General features: G+C 39.6%; 1 protein-coding gene across 1 annotated transcript in view; it reads left to right on the forward strand.

Moving 5' to 3' along the window:
• LOC117362031 (beta-centractin) overlaps positions 1 to 21,265 on the forward strand; it is a 91,307-nt gene that overhangs the window by 58,559 nt on the left and 11,483 nt on the right. Inside the window, exon 7 of the mRNA XM_033947764.1 lies at positions 98 to 190. Within this exon, the coding sequence (XP_033803655.1) occupies positions 98 to 190 (93 nt within the window). The remainder of the gene's footprint in view (positions 1 to 97; positions 191 to 21,265) is intronic.

Raw genomic sequence — 21,265 nt, forward strand, 5'->3', positions numbered from 1 at the left:
TGAGTTATCACAGATAGGCAGGTGAGAATGATGCTCCCATCATTATGATGCTGCATAGTGGCCTCAATCACATATCCCTTTTCTCTTCTTGATACAGAGAGCCTGCTATCTTTCAATTAACCCTCAGAAGGATGAGACCTTGGAAACGGAAAAGGTTCAGTACACACTACCAGATGGAAGCACATTAGATGTGAGTTGCAAAGGAGGCATGTCTCCCTCTCACCAGTTTTGGAGTTTGGGCAACTTCTGTAGCTTTCTATTACACTCTTGGTCCCTCTCATTTTTGACAGTCCTGTCCTGTTTACTTTTGCCTTTCTGAGAGAAATTTTCAAAGGCATTTTCACACAAAAAAAACATACTTTTATGTGCAGAAATGGGGCTTTTGAATATTGACCAATGCATATTCATGTTCAAAATATACTCATTTAGGTGGATGTATGTGTTGAGGAGAAGTTCATGATTAAGGTTAGAGAGTGTAATTCTTATTTTTGGAGATCTAAACATATTTATATGCATACATGTTTTATCTGAAAATCTTTTTATTAAATATAAAACTATGCATGAGAATATATTAGAAAAGACATGTGAATGGGGAGATGGGGAGAGGTTGTGTTTGCAGTTATACACTGCTTTGTTAACCACCACGACTCATTTAGAGATGTGCGTACAAAAGAGGGTGGGAGATTTGGGTACAAGGTATGACTACAAAGGATGGGAAACGAATCTTCAATATTTAAGGTTTCAGTAGCTAGTAGTCTGGTAGAAAATGGATATAAAATATTGTATAAGTGATACTATATGCCAAAACGAATAGCAATAATGTTTAAATCATGGTTCAGACCTTTGTTGGAGACAATGCATTATAATAGATGATATGTATCGTATATGGTGGACATGCTCCACCATACAATTTTTTTTGAATGAGATTATTCAGTTGGCTCAATAAATACTCAAAGTGATTTATCCTAACTAAGCTGAATATTCTAGTACAATAGATGTGTCATTCTGGACAAGCGTGTTACATTCCAGTGCTCACAAGCCTTTCAGAAGGAATCCATTCCAGATTTTTTTCTGAATCCCTCCTGCTTCACAGAGGGCTCTGCTGCCCTCTACAGTTGTTTTGGTTTTTTTTTTTGCACGTGAGCCTGAAGGAGTGTTTCTGCTCTGCTTATTTCTTTATTTATGGGCATTTTTTCCAATAATTTCTTCATCTTTGGTGCTTGTAGCTTCCCTAGTTGAGGGTACAGCTCTGTCTGCCACTGGGTTTGCAGCTCACAGGCCAATCCCTTGTAACTGTGCCAGCCTGCAGAAGCCTTTTTGGAGCTTGTGGCCATCCCCTGGTAGCATTGCTAACATTCTGCTTGGAGGGGTTTGAGCACAGGCTGTTAGGTATCAGTAGGGGGCTCAGCGGAGTGTTGGCTGCATTTCGTCTCTCTCCCCCCCCCCCCCCCCCATTTTGAGCATCTGCGGTCCACAGGGTTGGAGGCTCCAACACCATTCAGACTCACAGCCCAAAGATGTTCTGCTTGACTCAGTAATTTCTTCTCCTAGATCCAGCTACCTTAGGAGCTGAGGCAGGCTTCAGCACCTTGCCAGCACAGGTCACAGTGAGTAAGGTTGTTATAGCCTATGAGATACATTGGGGGCGGGGGCTGCAAATGGTGTTTTTTGAATGTTGCTGCATGTTTCCTCATGTTTCCCCTCCTCTAAAATCCTAAAATCACTAGTTTTTAAGTTGCCTTTTATAGTTTTTGAGGCGATTTTGGCATCAAAATGCTGCCACTGCAGCCATCTTGGATTTCCCAATTTTTTTTCAAAAGTTTTCCAGAAGCTCCAGATCACCTAATTTTGCCTTAAAACTGGCAGGAATGGAGTCCTCAGGCTTTTTTGACCCTAATTCATGCTAGTTTTGCGCTGGATGGGCGCCCAAAGAGCGCCCTTATGCCACATGCTGGCTTAGCCTCCCCTTTGCTCTCTATGGCAAAGAACGGGGCGATTTTCCTTTCTGGGCCACAGAATGGTGGTCATCCTAAGTGCAGGGCGGGGAGGCCACAAAGCTTCTCTACAGGAGGCTCAGTGCTGCCTAGTATGGCTTTTTCTCTGGAATTTATTGATTTGATGTGGAGAGACTTTCAGGACAGCCAACCTTCCAGTGGGAAGTCTAGCTGTACTTCAGACAGTGCATGAGGGGCAGGAGATCCCAGGGTACGTCTGCCAGGCTCTAGGGGACTTTTCCAAGGGTGATTCGGACAATGATGGATTTCTTACTATGCCATTGCTGTCTCATGACAACCTTCAGTCAGGGGATGCAGGGTCGCAGTCAGGTGCGTTAGACCCTGTGGTGGCTCTTAACCCTGAGAATGATCCCACAGTTCTCCTGTTATTCCAGCCCTCTGCTCTGTTGGACCTGATTACTGATTCGCTTTGGGAGTTAACTTGGACTCTCAGCAGGTCCCTTCTGTTTCCTTCTCTATCATGAATGGCGTGAGAGCCCAATCTTCTATGCTTCCCTGGCATCCTGACGGTAATGTGTTGGTTATGGAGCATTGGGATGCTCCGGAAGGGTCCCTTAAAAGTTGCTAGGGCTATGGCTCAACCAGTGGCGTAGCATGGGTGAGAAGTGCCAGGGACAGTGGTGTCCCTCCCTCACCCTTTTCTCTGCCCCCCCCATTATTACATCAGAGTACCACCTGCCTATCTTACCATTCAACAATAGAACATTTAGTAAAAGTTGTTCAACTTATCTTTAGTTAACTCGTTCTTGCTCAAATGCAATTAGCTGTATTATCCATGCAGGTAGTTTCCATTGCTGGATTCACTCTTTCTCAAGGTCCCATTCCCAAAAAAAAAAAACCAGAATTCAAAAAATCCAAAAGTCTCTTTGAAATCTTCCAATACTCCTAGTGCATCAGTTGTAATTTATTATTCCATATCACTTCCTCTACACGATTTCATGTTTCACAGTTTGCTTCTTCAGGAAGAAGAAAACAGCTCCTGAGAAAGAAAATGAAAAGATAAAGTGGCATAAAGTAAACATTATAACCAACTTAGAAATCCATGAAAAAATTCAATTGTTTCAAAATCCATAAAAATATCTATCAAAATGGCCACTAACCAGGTGGAAGAAAACACAGGCCCAGCAGCCATCCGCCTTCCACTCGAGAGTCCAATTCATTCTGCAGGGTATGTACCGTGATGATGTCACCTTTATATTAAAGGTAACCCCGCTCATGACCTCACATCACTGTCCACTCAATTTCCTTGTTTAAACTCTTCGGAGTGAGGTCAATGGTGTAAGCTCTTGCAACTTTATTCCCTTCCAATGGTGTTTTTTTACACTTCTATGGACACTGGGAGCTGTGCTGATTTCCAGCGGGCAAATTGTTCTTGGCTCATAGCATCCAAACTGCCTTGAAGAGACAGAGACCGGACCCTTGCAGGAGATTCCAAGATGGCGGAAGGTGAGATCTTGCAGCCGTTTATGGTTAGTTTGGCCTGGGTAGCAGAGGTGGTGACCGAGGTGCAACAAATCTTGGACAGCTCACTGACCGCTAAATTGCTGCCTATTGTCGACAAACTGGATACTGTAGACACGCGTCTGGAGACTTCGCAGGGTGAGTTCTCCACATATCAACAAGTCTGCCTACGCTGGAAGACCACGTGCAACAATGGGAAAACAATCAACAACACCTGCGTGCACAAATTGCGGCTCTCGAAGATCAGATCGAGGATATTGAAAAATGGTCTTGATGGGAGAACCTCCATTTACTTGGGCTTCCTGAGATGGTGAAGGATGGTGAGCTTCATTCCTTCATAGAGGCCTGGATATCCTGTTCGCTGAGCCTTCCGATAACTCACGGCCCACTGTTAATAGAAAGAGTCCATAGACTAGGTGCTCTGGGTGCTAAATTGCTTAACTACGCAAAAACGTAGATGTGATTTCCTTTTTTTGAAACCGGGGTCACCTCATTAGGGGCTACATTTTATTTGAGACACTCCTGTAAGTGCATTGTCCATTACCATTCAATTAAATATGTATTCCTTGAACCCCAACATCTGACCAATTTTCTGGCGATGTCCCGTCTGACAAGGAAAAAAATCTAAGGTTGAGCTCTAAAGAAAATAGTAACTTCCTTCCCGATCTATAGGAACAACATTACTTCTTTGATTGTTTTCTTTATGTTTTCTCACAATTAATTCTTGGATCCAATGAGGACTTGAGCTAATTTTACCATAATAGTTTCTTTTGTATTTGCTTAACACTGTTAAGTATAGATTTATATGATTGTAATATGCTGTGGTTAAATTAAATTTGCTTTCTGTACAAGTTTACTTGATATAATATTGAAATCAATTTGTTAAAAAAATTGCTTAACTCAGCTCACAAGCAAGACATTCTTTAGGTAATTCAGACAACCAGCCCACTTATCTACAAAAATTCTAAAGTACTCTGCTTTCAGGACTATTTGGCTGCTCTTCAGGCTAAGTGTAAGGAATTTACACCCACTTGCTCGCTGTTGTACCAAAAGAAAATCCAGTTTGCGCTGTTATACCTGGCACGCTTGAGGGGAAAACTCAATTTGTCACAATGGTATTGGAGGCATTTCAATTTGCCCAGTCTCTGCCTGCACCAGTCTCACCATCTTGATTGGCTTGGGAAACCACAGTGATTGGCTGCAGGAGATATACATAGTATTTGTATTTTTTCAGTTGGATGTTGTTTTTTTGTTTGTTTGTTTTTTTAATTCTTTATTGATTTTTCAAACTACGAATGATTCATATATTTGCATGTTACATAATTAGCGCAACAAAACTTACAAATACTACTGCATAATGAAATTTCCCCCACCCTCACAGCTAATAAACAAATATATTAAAACCTTCATGAAATTATTCATAAAATCCTTGAATCAATTCCAATTCTATTCTCTTCCCGTACCCCCCCAACCGAATGTGTATGTTTACTTGACTATAAAATTAAATTAATTATTCCTCTTTACAGTATTTAGCCAATGGCTCTCAAACATCCATAAAATTCTTAAAACGTCCCTGTTCTATGGCCATGCAATGTTCCATTTTATAAGTATAACACAGGGATTCCCACCAGAATATGTAGTTCAACCTATCCCAGTTTTTCCAATTTCTTAAAATAAGCTGCATGGTTGGGATTATGTAACTTTTATTATTGGACAATCTTACTACATCTGATGATATGGCAGTATGACTTGGTTATTTACCCCCCCCTCCCCAGAATTGGACTCGCACATATCCAGCTTGGCTTTTAGGGCATCTTGCCTTCTTCAATTCATGGATTTTTGGAGGTGTCTTCTGGTAACTAGTACAGGGATTCATATCTAACAAGTGGTGGCCTTACAGTGCTGCTTCGGGCCTAAACATGTCTCTCACATAGAGATTTGGGGACCCGTTCTAGAGTTGGGGTGTTTGTACTGTCTATAGCTAACCAGTGGCATACTAGGGTTGGAGCAGTGGCGAGCCCCCGGTTTATATATACACCAGCTATGCGGTTGGTTGTATGAACAAGAGCTCAGGCCTAACCACAGAGGGCTAACTAACTGTAACTTTGATATCTAGTGGGTATTAGTTGAAAATGCTGTCACGTAACTGTTTAGGATGACAACTGCAGTAATGTAGGAGAGAATTTCTGTCTGTAATCTTACTATAAATAGTAGTCTCGAAACGTCCATTCTCATACATTACCGTAATATCAAGAAAATTAATATGTTTAGTACTAACAGTTTCAGTGAATTGCAAATATGAATCACAACTGTTAATATACCCAATAAAGTCAGTAAGTTCTGATGCAGAGCCTTGCCAGATAAAAAATGTCATTTATAAAACATTTCTACACCAGTATAGAAGTACCGTATTTTTGCTCCATAAGACGCACCTGACCATAAGATGCACCCTAGATTTAGAGGAGGAAAACAAGAAAAAAAACATTCTGAACAAAATTCTCCCTGCCAGCCTCTGCACCCATTCCCACACTCCTTGCCAGGCTCTGTACCCTGTCCCCCTCTGGTGGTCTAGTGGTATGCCAGGATAGGGCACAGGGCAGGCAGAGACAGGGCAGGCAGGCATAGTGGCAGGCAGGCAGGGCCCTCACCCCAAGGCAAGAAGGCAGGCAGGAAGGGCCCCAGGCCCCCCATACCTTATTTTAGTTTCTCCAGCGGTATGGCGGTCCTGCCCTTCCCTTCAGCTGACTCCTGAATTAGCTGCAGCTGCAGCAGCGCAAAAAGGCAGGCGCAAGGGTTAAGTGACTTGCCCAAGGCCACAAGAAACATCAATAGGAGAAGCAGAATTTGAACCTCAGCTTCCCTAAGTCTCAACCCACATTGCTATACACCTCTGAAAGAGATGCTACTTTTTTCCTCGTTGATTTCTCTCTGCAAGTGAAAATTGCTGCACTATTGAAAATCACTGCACAGAAATTGCTGATAGCGCCTAGGACCCTCCCCCCCTGGCTCCACGTTTTTTCCTTTGCAACAGTGATTCCTCCTCCTCTGTTCCCGGTCCGCCGCCACTCACCACAACTCCAGGAAGGGAAGAGCCAGCATGCAGCGATTGCACGCCGCCAGCCCACAGGCCTTCCACTGATGTCAGGACATTGGAGAGAAGGTCCAGGCCAGCCGCACGCTGGCCCTTACCTTCCTGGAGTTGCGGCACAGCGGCAGTGAGCAGGGAGCAGCATCGGCAGGCAGGCGAATGGGGAGCAGCAGCATTGAGCAGTGGCGGGGGATGGTTGGCGGTCAGCCCGTGTATTTCCAGCGAAAGGGACATTAAAAAAAAGTAAATTGCAGTATGAGTATTATGCGGACAAATGGACTGCAGATTTACCTTGTGTTGTCACTGCCTTTATGCTCAAAAGAGGACTGCAGCGAACGGCTCGTGTTACCCCAAAGGTACTGCTGATTGAACTGAATTATAAGTTCTCCTTGCGTCTGTTTCGGTCTCCATCTTATTTATATAAAGCGAAGATGAGTGCTTCTGATTGCTGCCTTAAGTGTGCATATTCTCCAGCTACATTGGGACATCAGTTTTGGATCTGCCCTAGGGTCAATTCATTTTGGTGGCACTACCCTTTTGTGCTTGGACCTGCAATGTTGTTTACTATGGATACTTTGCCTCATTCATCTCCTAAAGATTTTCATGGATTCCTGGATCGTGCTATTTTGTTGGGCAAGAAAGTGATCTTACATTGCTGGATTACTGCTGAATCCCCTACTCTTGTTCATTGGCGTACAATCATGATACAGCAAGCCTCTATGGAAAGACTGTTGCTGACTTCCCTGGACATTCCGCTCCGTCGGGTGTTTTGTGTTCGGTGGGAACCATTTTGGTCTACTTTAACTCCCAGGGCACAAAGTCATTTGTTAAATGTCTGAATTTTCCTGTAGTGTCACACTGGAGCTGGATTGTTGTTTTGATTTCGGATTGTGTGTAGTGGTTGGGAGGGAGTGGGTTGGGGCAGGAGGTGGGTTTAATTGTAGGGATGGGTGGGAATCATTTTTTCTTGCAAACCAAGAGAGTAGCTATGGGGGCCACAATGGCCCCTGCAGTGGCCTGCGTTTATATGTCTGAATTTGAAAATCAATATATATATACTGCTCTCAATATACCATATTTTTCACTCCATAAGATGCACTTTTTTTCCACCCAAAAGTGGGTGGAAATGTCGATGCGTCTTATGCAGCGAAGATAACTTTTTTTAAACATTTCTACCCAACCCGTCGTACCTTTTTTTAAACACATTTTATTAATTTTCAAGAAAAAGGAATGCAACACATGTGAAAAAAAAAAAAAAAAAAAAAAAAAATTTTAAGAAAATATGGGATCCATTGACAAAATATTCTAAAGATCAGATATCTTAACACATTGATAATAATAATATAGGGTTAGGGAGGGAAATATAGAAATTAATATGAGGAAAAATGAAAAAACAAATAACAGGGGAAAGGGATTCAATATATATGATATGATAATGTACATACAACTATAATTATTATAAACTAAATATTATGCTATTCATTTATTGTAAGAATGAAAATTTTATAAATAAAAATTAAAAAAAAAAAAAAAACCAACAGCAAAGAAACCCCAGCATTTTCAAAAGAAAAATATTTCTTTTCAATAACAAACCAGGACATTGCTAACAGAAGATCAAGTATGTTGGCTACCTTAGGAGAGCTAGATAGATATTTCTTAATCACCCTTATTGCCTCTAACTGTGGAAAATTTGTATAGAGTGCTATAACAAGCATTATCCTATGTTGAGCTGCAGTAGGTGTACTCGGTCCCATCAGTTTCTGCATAAGATCCACAGAATCACGTACGTAAGAGGAAATGGATAATACAGAGAGTTGAAAAAAATAATCTATATATTGCGATAGTTGCTCAAAAAGGGAGACAATTGGCAGAAAACAATAGGGCACCCAAGGGAGTTATTCATGTTTTATGAATTTTGGGCAAGAAATATTTCCAAGGGATAATCGAGTGCTTACAGTATAGATATTTAAACTCTTTCGGGGATATAATCCTTACCTGATTTGCTTGTCTCAATACCTCCTTCTGAAATCGCCCAGTGGGGTCCTCATTAATAATTTGGTAGGTATCCACATCCCCTAACTGCGATATCCCTCCTGTAGATAAGCTGTTCTATCACGTGTAACCACTCCTCCCCCTTTGTCCATTCTGGGAATCGCTATGGTTCTATCCTGCATCAGAGCTAATGAGCAGTGGTGCCCACACTTTTTTGGCTTGCAAGCTACTTTTAAAATGATCAAGTCAAAATGACCTACCAACAATAAAATTTTGAAAAAACACAAAGCACACTGTACGCAGAGAAAATGTTAATTATCATTTGTATTTGGGGTTTTTTCAGAGGTCAAGGCAGATGACTTTAAATTATGCAGTCACCTCAGTAATAACTATTCAAAAATAGACAAATATACCCTCTCCCCTTTTACTAAACCGCAATAGCGATTTTTAGAGCAGGGAGCTGCACTGAATGCCCCTCGCAGCTCCCGATGCTCATAGGCTCCTTGCGCTAAAAAAACACTATCATGGTTTAGTAAAAGGGGAGAGAGTATATTATATCTGCAGAATATAGACAGCAGATATAAATTCTCAAAATGGACACATTTTGATCATTAAATTGAAAATAAAATCATTTTTCATACCTTTTTGTCTGGTAATTTCCATCATGCGGTGTATCTTCTTTTAAATTGTATTTTTACTGTATGGTCGGTTCTTATTTGTTGTAATCTTCTTAGAACCTTTCTTATAAATTGTATTTTTCTTTCATGTTGAAATATATTTATTAAATAACAAAGTGCAAGCGTACAAAGATAACCAAATAAAACAGTTTTCTGATATATCAGCACATTATAATCCCCAACTTCCCCCCCCCCCCCCACTCCAGCCTACAAACCAACAGCCTGAGCACTCAAACGATCACAACAACAAATCAGACATTCAAAAGTCTACTCCGGGCATGAGGAGTAAGATCCATCCAAAAGTGTTCCCAAATTGCCTGAAACCGGCGTCCCGGACCCTCATCAAGAGATTGAAAGTGTCTGCGCTCCAAAGAGGCTTGAGTAATCATCAAGGATCTCCAATGACTGTATGTCGGAGGGTCAGCTGATAGCCAATTGGTTAAAATAACTTTTTTTTCCCATTAACATCGCTCAGGCTATAAATTCTGACAATCCTTTAGGTTTAGGAGACGTGAACTGGAAGAGCTCAAAAAGTGCTCTGGGCGTAGGCAACCAGCGCCTGCCCCATATGGAAGTCGTGTAATATCCCAAACAAATCCAAAATTACTTGACACACGGGCAGGACCAAAACATATGGATAGGGACAGATTCTTCAGACTGAAGGGGACAGCAAATACGAGGGGGCATTCTGAGAAACTGAAGGGAGACAGGTTCAAAACAAATGCAAGGAAGTTTTTTTTCACCCAAAGGGTTGTGGACACTTGGAATGCGCTACCGGAGGAAGTGATCAGGCAGAGTACGGTACAGGGATTCAAGCAGGGATTGGATGGATTCCTGAGGGATAGAGGGATCGTGGGGTACTGAGTAAACCAACCTGGTCGTGCATGTGCAAGACCGGAGGGCTAGGACTTCAATAGGAGGGCAGAACTTAAATGGGAAACCATGGTGGCAGGGGAGCCCCTTCTGATGATTCAGACAGGCCTTGACCTGTTTTTGGCCACCGCGGGAGCGGACTGCTGGGTAGGATGGACCTGTGGTCTGACCCGGCAGAGGCACTGCTTATGTTCTTATGTTCTTATATGGCCCAGTGTGGCCTGAGCCTGTGTACATTTGGGGCAGTTATGCATTAGGGTAATTCCCATCCGATAGGCTCTCAGGGGTGGGATATACAGCCGAAGAAGAAATTTAAGCTGAAGTACATTAGAAGACAGCTTCCACAAATTCTTCAAGACCTGTTGTACATTTAAGGCTGTAAGCGTACACTGCAAATCCTCCGACCAGGTGGCAGCAAGGATCGCTGCATTTTTCTTTTAAATCATATTTCCTACTGTAGGACCAATTCTTATTTATTGTATTTTCTTTTGAACTGGTTTTTCCTTTTAAAATTATTCTCCACTGTATGACTTATGCTTATTTGTTGTAAACCGCCTAGTACCATTTTTTGGTTAGGCGGTATATAAAAATAAAATTATTATTATTAATTTCATGAGTTTCTGGTTGCACTTCCTTCTTCTGTAAATCCAATATTTCTTTCTTTCTGCCCCCTCCCCTTTTCTTTCTGTCTCTCTCCCCCTGCCTGCCTGCCTTTCTCTCTCCCCCTGCCCCCTTCTTTATTTCTGCTTTTCTTTCTCTCTCCCCCTGCCTGCCTGCCTTTCTCTCTCCCCCTGCCCCCCCCAAGCCATCGCACCAATTTCTCCACTTCCCTGATTCTTTTCCTAACCTCCCCCCCATGCCAATTTCTCCCTGCTTCCCCGAGCCAGGCCTGGTGCATACAAGCACCGGGCCCACAAGCCACCTCTGACATCAATTCTAATGTCGGAGAGGAAGTTGCATGCCAGCCAGGCAGCGATTGGCTGGTCCAGAACTTCCTCTCCGACATCAGAATTGATGTTGGAGGTGAAGTCTTGTGGATCTGGCGCTTGGCCTGGCTGGTGGAGGCAGGAAGAAAAAGATCGCAAAGGCAATGCGATCGACTCGCGTTGCCTTTTGCGATCTATTGGTCGATTGCGATCGACCATTTGGGCACCCCTGTTGTAGAGAAAGATTATTGTGATGCTCAAAACACCTTAGTACCAGTTATCTAAGGTCTCGTAGAACCAATTATTCAAAAGCCCCAATCATTGTATCTATCGGCCATGGAGGGGGGGTTCCACAAGGAAGGGACATGATGTGTATTTGTAAAGGATTTTCTACTTTCATCTTGAACCAATGTATTATGATTTTCAGAATGTAACTTTAACTTCAAAGTCCTGAAAAATGTGTGCAAGTAGGCATGAGTGTTATATGAATCGTACCTAGATACAGGAACAAACAACAACCCTAGTTGTAAAAGGGACTCTTCTGTTCTACTTATCGATCGTAAAAATAAAAAATCGTTAGTTGTTTCTGGTTGTTTTGCGCCCCCTTGTCTTGTTTTGTACTGTAGAGTCCCCTGTAGTTGATTTTGTCCCTCCTAGAAGTTGTAAAAAAGAGTCCGACAGAGCATTAAAGAGGAATTAATTCCCATAGTAATCGAAGGGGCAGAGGTCTCAATGATCGAGGATTCACTAGATGTATTAATAAATGCAATTTTCTTATTGGTATTTAAAAACCTGGTTCTTCTTGGTTTACAATTACGATTCATCCACAGATAGACATACCCTTTGTGTAAACAGCCTCATCTTGACAAAATTTTACTATTTTCTGTCTGCAAATCTCTTGCTTATACAGGTCCATCTGTTTTAAATGATCCTGATGATGTTTTCAAAATCTTCAGTATTTTCCACCTGCTTCAAATCATCCAATCGCTTAGCCAGCTCATCATTAAGTTCCACTATAGTGCTATGCTATGTATGACATAATCAAACTCACGAGCAAAGCTTCAGCCTATTCAGTTTCAGCCTGCAGGATGCTCTGGATCAGGCAATGGGCTGGAGTAGGTTTTAACGGAGATTTCGGCAGTTGGAACCCAAGCACAGTACTGGGTAGAGCTTTGGATTCTTGCCCAGAAATAGTTAAGAAGAAAAAATTTAAATTGAATCAGGTTGGGCAGACTGGATGGACCATTCGGGTTTTTATCTGCCATCATCTACTATGTTACTATGTTACCTTCAAAGGGCAAATGTTGTTTGGGAAAGACTGGATGATCTCATAACCAGCGTAGCAGATCATCATCCGAAATCTTTGCTTGACAGCAGACCCAGAACTTATAGAGACTCAGGGCACTCTAATTTTCATGGCTCCAGGTGGTCTCAGCTGTACAATTTCCAGCTATCCTTTCAAGGATACAGACAGAGGTCTGCCGGATCTAGATGCAACCAAGCCTCCGGTTCCCATCCTGTGTCATCTTCCAAAAAGATACAATGATACTATGTCTGGAGCGGTCTTTCTTAAGATAGGGGGATGGCTCTTGCACTTTCTGCAGACCTGGGCTCAGATATCTTCAGACCACTGGGTTCTGGAAATCATGCAGAATGGTTACAAGCTGGAATTTGCCCGACCTTTAATGGACTGGTTTGTGGACTCCCCAGTGGAGTGACTAGACAAAGCAGACAGGGTGGAGGCCACAGTGAGAAGGTTGTTGGAGGTTCAGGCCATAAAACCTAAACCGCCTAAAGTCTTGGGCTCGGTCAGATACTCCATATACTTCATTGTACCAAAGAAAGGCTCAGATGACTGGAGACCCATTCTGGATCTTTCTCGCGTCAATGCAGTGCTCAAGGTGTACCATAAAGTAAGAAAATACAAAAGTTTTATACATACATAAATACATATACCATAATAAAGAAGGGAGGAAGATCTCACATATAAATAAAGTCTCCATTATCCATCCCTGGATATTGAGGGAGTGCAGAGAGGTTCTGGTGGGTCCTATTAATGATTTTTTAAACAACTCTTTGGAGACGGGAATGGTTCTTGGGGATTGGAGAAGAGCAGATGTGGTCCCTATTCACAAAAGTGGTCACAGAGAGGAAGCGGCAAACAACAGACCAGTAAGCCTCACTTCAGTTATTGGAAAAATAATGGCAGCATTGCTGAAAAAAAGGATAGTGAAATTCCTAGAATCTAATAGATTACATGATCCAAGGTAACATGATTTTACTTAAGGTAAATCGTGCCAAACAAATCTGATTGAATTTTTTCATTGAGTGACTAAAGAATTGGATCAAGGACATTTGCTAGATGTAATTTACTTAGATTTCAGCATAAGAGGCTCTTGAACAAACTTGACGGGCTGAAGTTAGGACCCAAAGTGGTGAACTGGATTAGATACTGGTTGACGGACAGACATCAGAGAGTGGTGGTTAATGGAATTCGCTCGGAGGAAGGAAAGGTGAGTAGTGGAGTCCCTCAAGGATTGGTACTGGGGCCAATCCTGTTCAGTATGTTTGTGATCAACATTGCCAAAGGGGTAGAAGGAAAGGTTTGCCTTTTTTGTAGATGATACCAAGATTTGTAACAAAGTAGACACCAAGGAGGGAGTGGAAAACTTGAAAAAGGATCTGCAAAAGTTAGAGGAATGGTCTAATATCTGGCAAAAATTCAGTGCAAAGAAGTGCAGAGTAATGCATTTGGGGATTAGAAATCAGAAGGAGCCATATGTGCTGGGAGATGAGAGGCTGATATGCACGGATGGGAAGAGGGACCTTGGGGTGATAATGTCTGAAGAACTAAAGGCAAATAAACTGTATGACAAGGCGGTGGCTATTGCCAGAAGGATCTTGGGCTATATAGAAAGAGGCATAACCGTAGAAGAAAGAAGGTGTTGATGCCCCTGTACAGGTCGTTGGTGAAGCCCCACTTGGAGTATTGTGTTCAGTTTTGAAGACCGTATCTTGCTAAGGACATAAGAAGACTTGAACAGTCCGAAGAAAGGTGACGAAAATGGTAGGAGGTTTGCACCAAAAGATGTATGAGGAGAGACTGGAAGCCCTGAATATGTATACCCTTGCAAACTGCAGCTCACTAAATGTAGTGGCCGTGGCTCGAGGAATTCAGAAGAGCGCAGACATTGACATGATGACATCACGCGCATGTGTGACATCATCATGTCAACATCTGCACATGTGTGAAGGCCCTTCAGACAGGCCTTGAGCTGCTAGTGGGGGGTGCTGGAAGGGAAGACGTGCGGAGAGAAGGAGAGGCTCTGATGCCAGCTGATTGCCTACAGGATGTGCCTCTCGCCGTGAGAGGCATGTCCTATAGGCAGTCAGCTGGTGCCTCTCCTCCTCCCCAGCATCTTGCAGCACACCTGAAATTTCAGGAGGCACACTAGTGTGCCGCAGCACAGTTTGTGATACACTATCCTAGGGGAAAGGAGAGACAGGGGAGTTATGATCCAGATGTTCAAATACTTGAAAGGTATTAACATAGAACAAAATATTTTCCAGAGAAAGGAAAATGGTAAAACCAGAGGGCATAATTTGAGGTTGAGGGGTGGTAGACTCAAGAGTAATGTTAGGAAAGTCTTCTTTACAGAGAGGGTGGTTGATGTCTGGAATGTGCTCCCAAGGGAGGTGGTGGAGAGGAAAATGATGACAGAGTTCAAAAAAGAATGGGATGAACACAGAGGATCTCTAATCAGAAAACAATGGGTATATATTGAATAACTAAGGCCATTACTGGGCAGACTTGCAAGGTCTGTGTCCTGAGTATGACCATTCAGTTGAGGATGGGCTGGGGAGAGCTTCAATGGCAGGGATGATTTAGATGGGCTGGAGTGAGCTTTGATAGAGATTCCAGTAGATGGAACCTAAGCACAGTACTGGGCAGAGCTCTGGGTTTCTGGCTCAGAAATATATAACAAAAAAGGACAATTTAAATTAAATCATGAAATTATAGAGCATGCATGGTTGTGCAGACTGGATTTGCAGTCATTTACTATGTTACTATGTAAGTCAATTTTTAATAGGAAATGTTTTCCATCTAAAAATATTACTACTATTTGCCATCTCTAAAGTGCTACCAGGCATATGCAGCACTGAACAGACTTGTTTCCCACAGAATTTATAATCTAGTGATGACAAACAAGATATTGTAGTAGAATGTGAGTAGAGAATAGATCCAAGATGAAAAGCCCAAAAGGGTAAGTTATTAGTCTAGATTTCAATATGACAGAAGGAAGCATGATGATGCACAGCTTTGCGAAGTTTGTTCCAGGCATATAGTGCAGCAAAATTGAATGAGCAGAATCGGGGGGCGTGGCTTGGACGCGAACGATGACGGTTGGATGAAGAAAGAGCTCCTGTATAAACAAGCTTAATTTCAAAAAAAAACTACAAAAAAACGTTCTTAAAAGTATATAAATTGGAGTTTACCTCTTTGATTAGGTGGGAGAGTCAATTGAAGGGGAAAATCGGAAAAAAAAAAAAGTGCCGTTTTCTGAAAAACGAGGTGTGGAGGGCTGAATCCGTCTTAACGGCAAAGACAGCAAATCGGGTCTCCCAAGCAGAGACGACAAGATTAGATCCCCGCTGACAGAGCCGGTAAGATCGGGACCCCGCTGGCAAAAGCTGCAAGATCGGGTCCCGCTGACAAACGCGGCAAGATTGGGTCCCCGCTGGCAGAAACGGCAAGATCGGGTCCCCCAGGCAGAAACAACAATATTTACTTTTAAACGTTGCCAGGGTGGGCTGGTCCGGGACGCCGTGAGGCCAGAGAGGCTTTCCTTCCTCTTTAGCACGATCAAAGCTCTCTGGCAGAGAGCAAGAGGAAAGTGCAAGTGTCTTGTCTTGAAGAGGAAAGATTTCCCGAAGGTGGGTGTTAACAGGCAGTTGCTCGTTGCAACACGACCGCGGCCATCTTGGATCGGAAAAAAAGAAACTTTTACAAAGTCTGGGTCGGCCGGTGAGCTGCCTACTGACAAGGATAAGTTTTTTTTTTTTTTTTTTTTGAAATGCCTGATGCCTGCTTAATTCAGGTAATGGGCTGCTTGAAATAGCTGTCCTCTGCTGGAAATGAGGAGAGATCTGCAGTGAAAGCTACTTGGCAACGGTTTTTAACTATTTCCTTGCTGCTAACTTCAAAAATAAACTGTGAAAGATTCAATATAAATGTTAATCTCTCATGTTGTAATTTAAGAGATTCAGATATAAGAGACTATAGGTTTTTGGGCTCTGAGGAAGGTCAAATAAAAGGATTGGTATTTTCTTTGACCTGAAGAAAAGTGACATTGAGGTAATTGAGAGGCACTGAAATACAAATACATGCACATTGAAAGATTGAAGTAATATATTGGATGGAATATTGCTCTCCTCGATAAAAGCTGCGATTGGGCTTGTAAGAGGAGAGCTAGAAAAGAAGGCTACAAATTTTTTCAGGCTAGGTGCCAACAACGAGTCTGCAATAGAGCCTAAAAAACAAATAACTTACAGTTGCCTTAATAATATTGAATAAAAGGGGCGTGGCTTGGATGAAAGGTTGGATAAACGAATAGCTCCTTATAAGCAAATATAAAAAATATAAAAAAATATATTAAAAAGAACTACTACCAAATAAAAAAAAAAAAAAAAAAAAACTAAAATATATATTGAAATATGACTTCAACTAAACAAAATAAAGCTGACTTAGGAGCTGGAACATCAGGAAGCAATAAGAGGTCGAAACCTGAGCCAGGTACACCCTCTAAAATTCCATTACCAACAGAAAAAAATCTGGATGTTATGGAAGAACTAAGACAAATAAAAGAAATTGTCTTAGATAGTAACAAAAAACTACAAAAAGCAATGGAAGATGCCGCAATCCTAACTAAAAGAGTGGACATTACAGAGAATAGAATTTCAACATTAGAAGATATTACAGAACAATTAAATACAGACATGAATCACAGCAAAATCATATGGAAAGAAATAACAGAGATAAAAAAAAATCTTGAAGACAGCCGGAATCGTGAAAGACGGAATAATTTAAGAATAATCGGATTACCTGAAGGAGTGGAAAAGAATGATCCGATTGCATTTCTGGAAAAATTTCTACCTAAAATACTACCATTGAAATTTAAAACGGAACTGGAAATTGAAAGAGCCCATAGGATTCCACCACAAAGAAATAACACTCAAACAGGTCCAAGAACTTTAATTTTCAAACTTTTAAGACACCAACAAGCAATTGAAATATGCCAATTAGCCAAGGAAATCAAAAATCTTAAATGCCAAGATTCAAAAATATACATTGTCCCGGACTTTGCAAAAGAAACAGCAAAAAGAAGAAAACTATTCTTAGACATGAGACCACAACTAAGATCTCTAGGAGCTAGATTTGGGCTCCTGTACCCGGCAATTATGAAGGTTACCGTTGCTAACAAAACGCAAAACTTTACAGATCCAGAAAAACTACAGGAATTTATAAATCAACTGGAGCAACCTATGACAATCTAAAGAACAATTAATGGGTTCATACTAAAGTCTATTGACGGTTAAAGATAGATCAAAACGGAAAGCAATGGAAAAAGAACACACAATGATCAAATTAAAGACTTAAACAACTTGCAACATTCTACATAGAAAACAAGAAAACTGAAAAATATAAAAATTCTATTCAGAATAAATAGAATAAACTGAATGGCAGGAACGTAAATGATTTGAAACACATCTCCGAACTCAAATGATGACGAAGAAAGTTTCTTCAACAAACTTAAAAATGTACTGATTGAATCCGAAATTTTGAAAGCGGAGTAATAGTGAGAAAGAAAATCATCCTTCAATCACAAAGAATATTATAAAAAAAAAAAAAAAAAAAAAAAAAAAAAAAGATGAAGTGATTGGTTTGTTATATTTCCGGTTGAAGGTGATACTTCAGGTTTAAATTTGCGTTTCAGATATATTAAAATGCATTTCAATACGAAATATATGAAAAGAATAAATCTGAAACGCAAATTTTATGTTCTTTTATTTATTAAGTTTAATTTAGTATCCACAATAGTTCAATCTGGGAATCTTCTATGGGAGATAAAAGGAGAGTTTTTGGCACAGGACTTCACTCTTGTCTGCACAGGCCTCAGATACTTTAAAATCATAGATGTCTAGAGAGTATGCTAATGAGACAAAACTTACAAGAACACTGATGGGAATGTTAGCTCCTCTTAATTGACAATTCTCTCGTGAATCATAAGAAAATAATGAATATAAGAGATGAGTTGATTCCTGTGCTGTAAACTCTAGTCACAGTTCTGAGGAAAGAGGCTAAATTGGAAAGCTTTTTAAAGTAAAAACAATATACCACCTGAAAAGGAATGAATAGTAATTGAAATGTTCTTAGATATAATTGATTTAATATAATCATTCTTATGGATTTAAAGATATACAAATACAGAAAATAATCTTTCAATACATGAGAATGTAAAACTTTTTACTTATTCTTATAATTAAGAATAAAATAAGAGAAAATATACAAAAATAAAAAAAAAAAAAAAAAAAAAAAAAAAAATGGTAGTACTTTAGATAATTATTAATAGCTTGTGGGAGTTATCTAAATCTAACCTCAACCTGCGTATCCAAGTTTTCGTAATTAATAAGGGGGGGAAGGGAGGGATAAGAGGGATGGGAGGGAATAAAAGGGAAATATATAAGGAAATCATGGGAATAAAGGAAAAAAGAGAAATGAAATACTTAAAACATTGGGAAAATATACATAATTTAATACCTGAAAATTTAAAAATAAATGGATATTAAAATTATGTCTTTAAATGTTAACGGTCTAAATCATATGATAAAAAGGAAAAAAGCACTATCATTTTTAAAAAGGCAAGATGCTGATATATGCCTTATACAAGAGACCCACCTCTCACATATAGAATCTAAAAAGCTAGAAGGAGGCTGGGTCAAACAGTGTTTTTTCTCACCAGCTATAGGGAAAAAGGCAGGTGTTGCTATTTTAATTAACAAAAAATGCTCTGCTTCATTTAAACTAAAAGCTTCAGATATTCATGGAAGATGGATAATGGTGGAAATGAATATGGGAAATACTACCATGACGTTAATCAATATATACGCCCCTAATTCGAACCAAAATGAATTCTTTAAAACTCTTCAACAACTGATCATACCACTGGCTACTTCAAATCTTATAGTAGCAGGGGACTTCAATGCTGTAATAGATCCTTTATTAGATAAAAACCCAGGTAGAGTTATGAAATCTATGGGACTAGATAATTTGATTCAATCTTGCGATTTAATAGATATATGGAGAATACTTCATTTTGATGGTCGGGAATTTTCTTTCTGTTCTCATGTTCATAATTCTTTTTCAAGAATAGATTATATCTTTACTTCAAAACATCTTGCACATCAAGTGACACAAGCAGCCATTGATCCAATTATTCTATCTGATCATGGTGGAGTGTGGATCAAAATTAAAACTACAGATCAAAATAATAACAGACCAATTTGGAAAATAGATAATACAATGTTGGTTGACAAAAATTTTTGTGAAAATCTTCTAATAAAAATGAAAGAATTTTTTCAAATAAATGATAATGATGATATTAACAGAGAAACTTTATGGGATGCCTTTAAGGCAACCATTAGAGGACAAATAATTTCTTATTCGGCTTTTCTAAAAAAACAAATTAAAAAACAATTTTTAATCTTAGAAAAAGAGATAAAAAATTTAGAATCAAAACTTATAGAAAAATGGGAATATTCTATTCAACAAGAATTATTAAAATTAAAAGGTAAATATAATGAGATCTCATCTAAGATGATTAGGAAGGATTTATTTTCTCAACAAACATTGTACTATGGTAATTCAAACAAATCAGGAAGAATATTGGCAAACTATCTTAAAGCGAAAAAAAGAAAAACAAAATTAATAGCAATAAAAGATGAAAATGGAAATACATATACACAAATTGAACCTATATTAAAACAATTCTTAAAATTCTATAAATCTCTTTATTCTTCTGAAAATTATCCAAATAAAGAAAAAGATGGTTTTGAATTTTTAAAAATGTTAGAGGGTCCAAAAATTCCTGAACATATAAAACGAAGTTTGGAAGAACCAATATCACTAAAAGAATTAGGAACAGCTTTGAAGTCCCTTAGAGTTGGATCCGCTCCAGGTGGTGATGGATATACAGTGGAATTTTATAAAACATTTCAAAACTTTTTATTACCCTATTTATTAAATCTCTATCAATATCAACTCAATAAAGGTTGTATTAAAGGCACTATAGCAGAATCTTTGACTATTGTTTTGCCAAAGTCCAATAAAGATCCCACTTTGGTATCAAACTATAGACCAATATCTTTAATAAATGTAGATGGAAAATTATTAGCAAAAATACTTGCGCTAAGATTAGCTAAAGCTCTCCCCCATATAATAGGTATGCATCAAACAGGATTCGTTGCTCAAAGACATTCATCTCACAATACCAGATTAACATTCCATATGTTATATTTAACAAAGAAAATGAATGAACCTACTTTTGCAATTTCATTAGATGCAGAAAAGGCCTTTGATAGAGTAGAATGGCCTTTTATGTATCAAGCAATGGAATGGTTTGGTATAGGTCCTGGATTTATACAAATGATACAAACAATGTATAGCTCCCCTTCTGCTAGACTATATATTAATAATACGTTTTCAGAAAAATTTAATCTACAGAGAGGAGTTAGACAAGGATGTCCCTTATCCCCTTTGCTGTTTGATATTGTTTTAGAACCCTTAATATTAGCTATCCAACAAGCTAAGGAGATACAGGGTATACCTCATTCAGATAAAGAATATAAGATATCTGCTTACGCAGATGATTTATTACTATATCTGAAAAATCCAGAATCCACCATTCCACATCTACTTGAATTGATTGAGAAATTTGGAAAATTTTCAGGATATAAAATTAATTGGAATAAATCAGAAATTCTTCCACTAAATATACATTGTACAAAAGGTTTATTTGATACATTCCCTTTTGTTTGGAAGGAAGAATATATTAAATACCTTGGAATTTTGATAACAAAAACAGTAGATGAAACAATGAAAATTAATGAAAAATGCTTATTACAAAAAGTAATAGAAATGTGTGAGCAATGGAATCCTTTGCACTTATCTTGGTG

This window comes from Geotrypetes seraphini, chromosome 6, assembly GCF_902459505.1.
Source record: "Geotrypetes seraphini chromosome 6, aGeoSer1.1, whole genome shotgun sequence".
NCBI classification, from domain to species: Eukaryota; Metazoa; Chordata; class Amphibia; order Gymnophiona; family Dermophiidae; genus Geotrypetes; species Geotrypetes seraphini.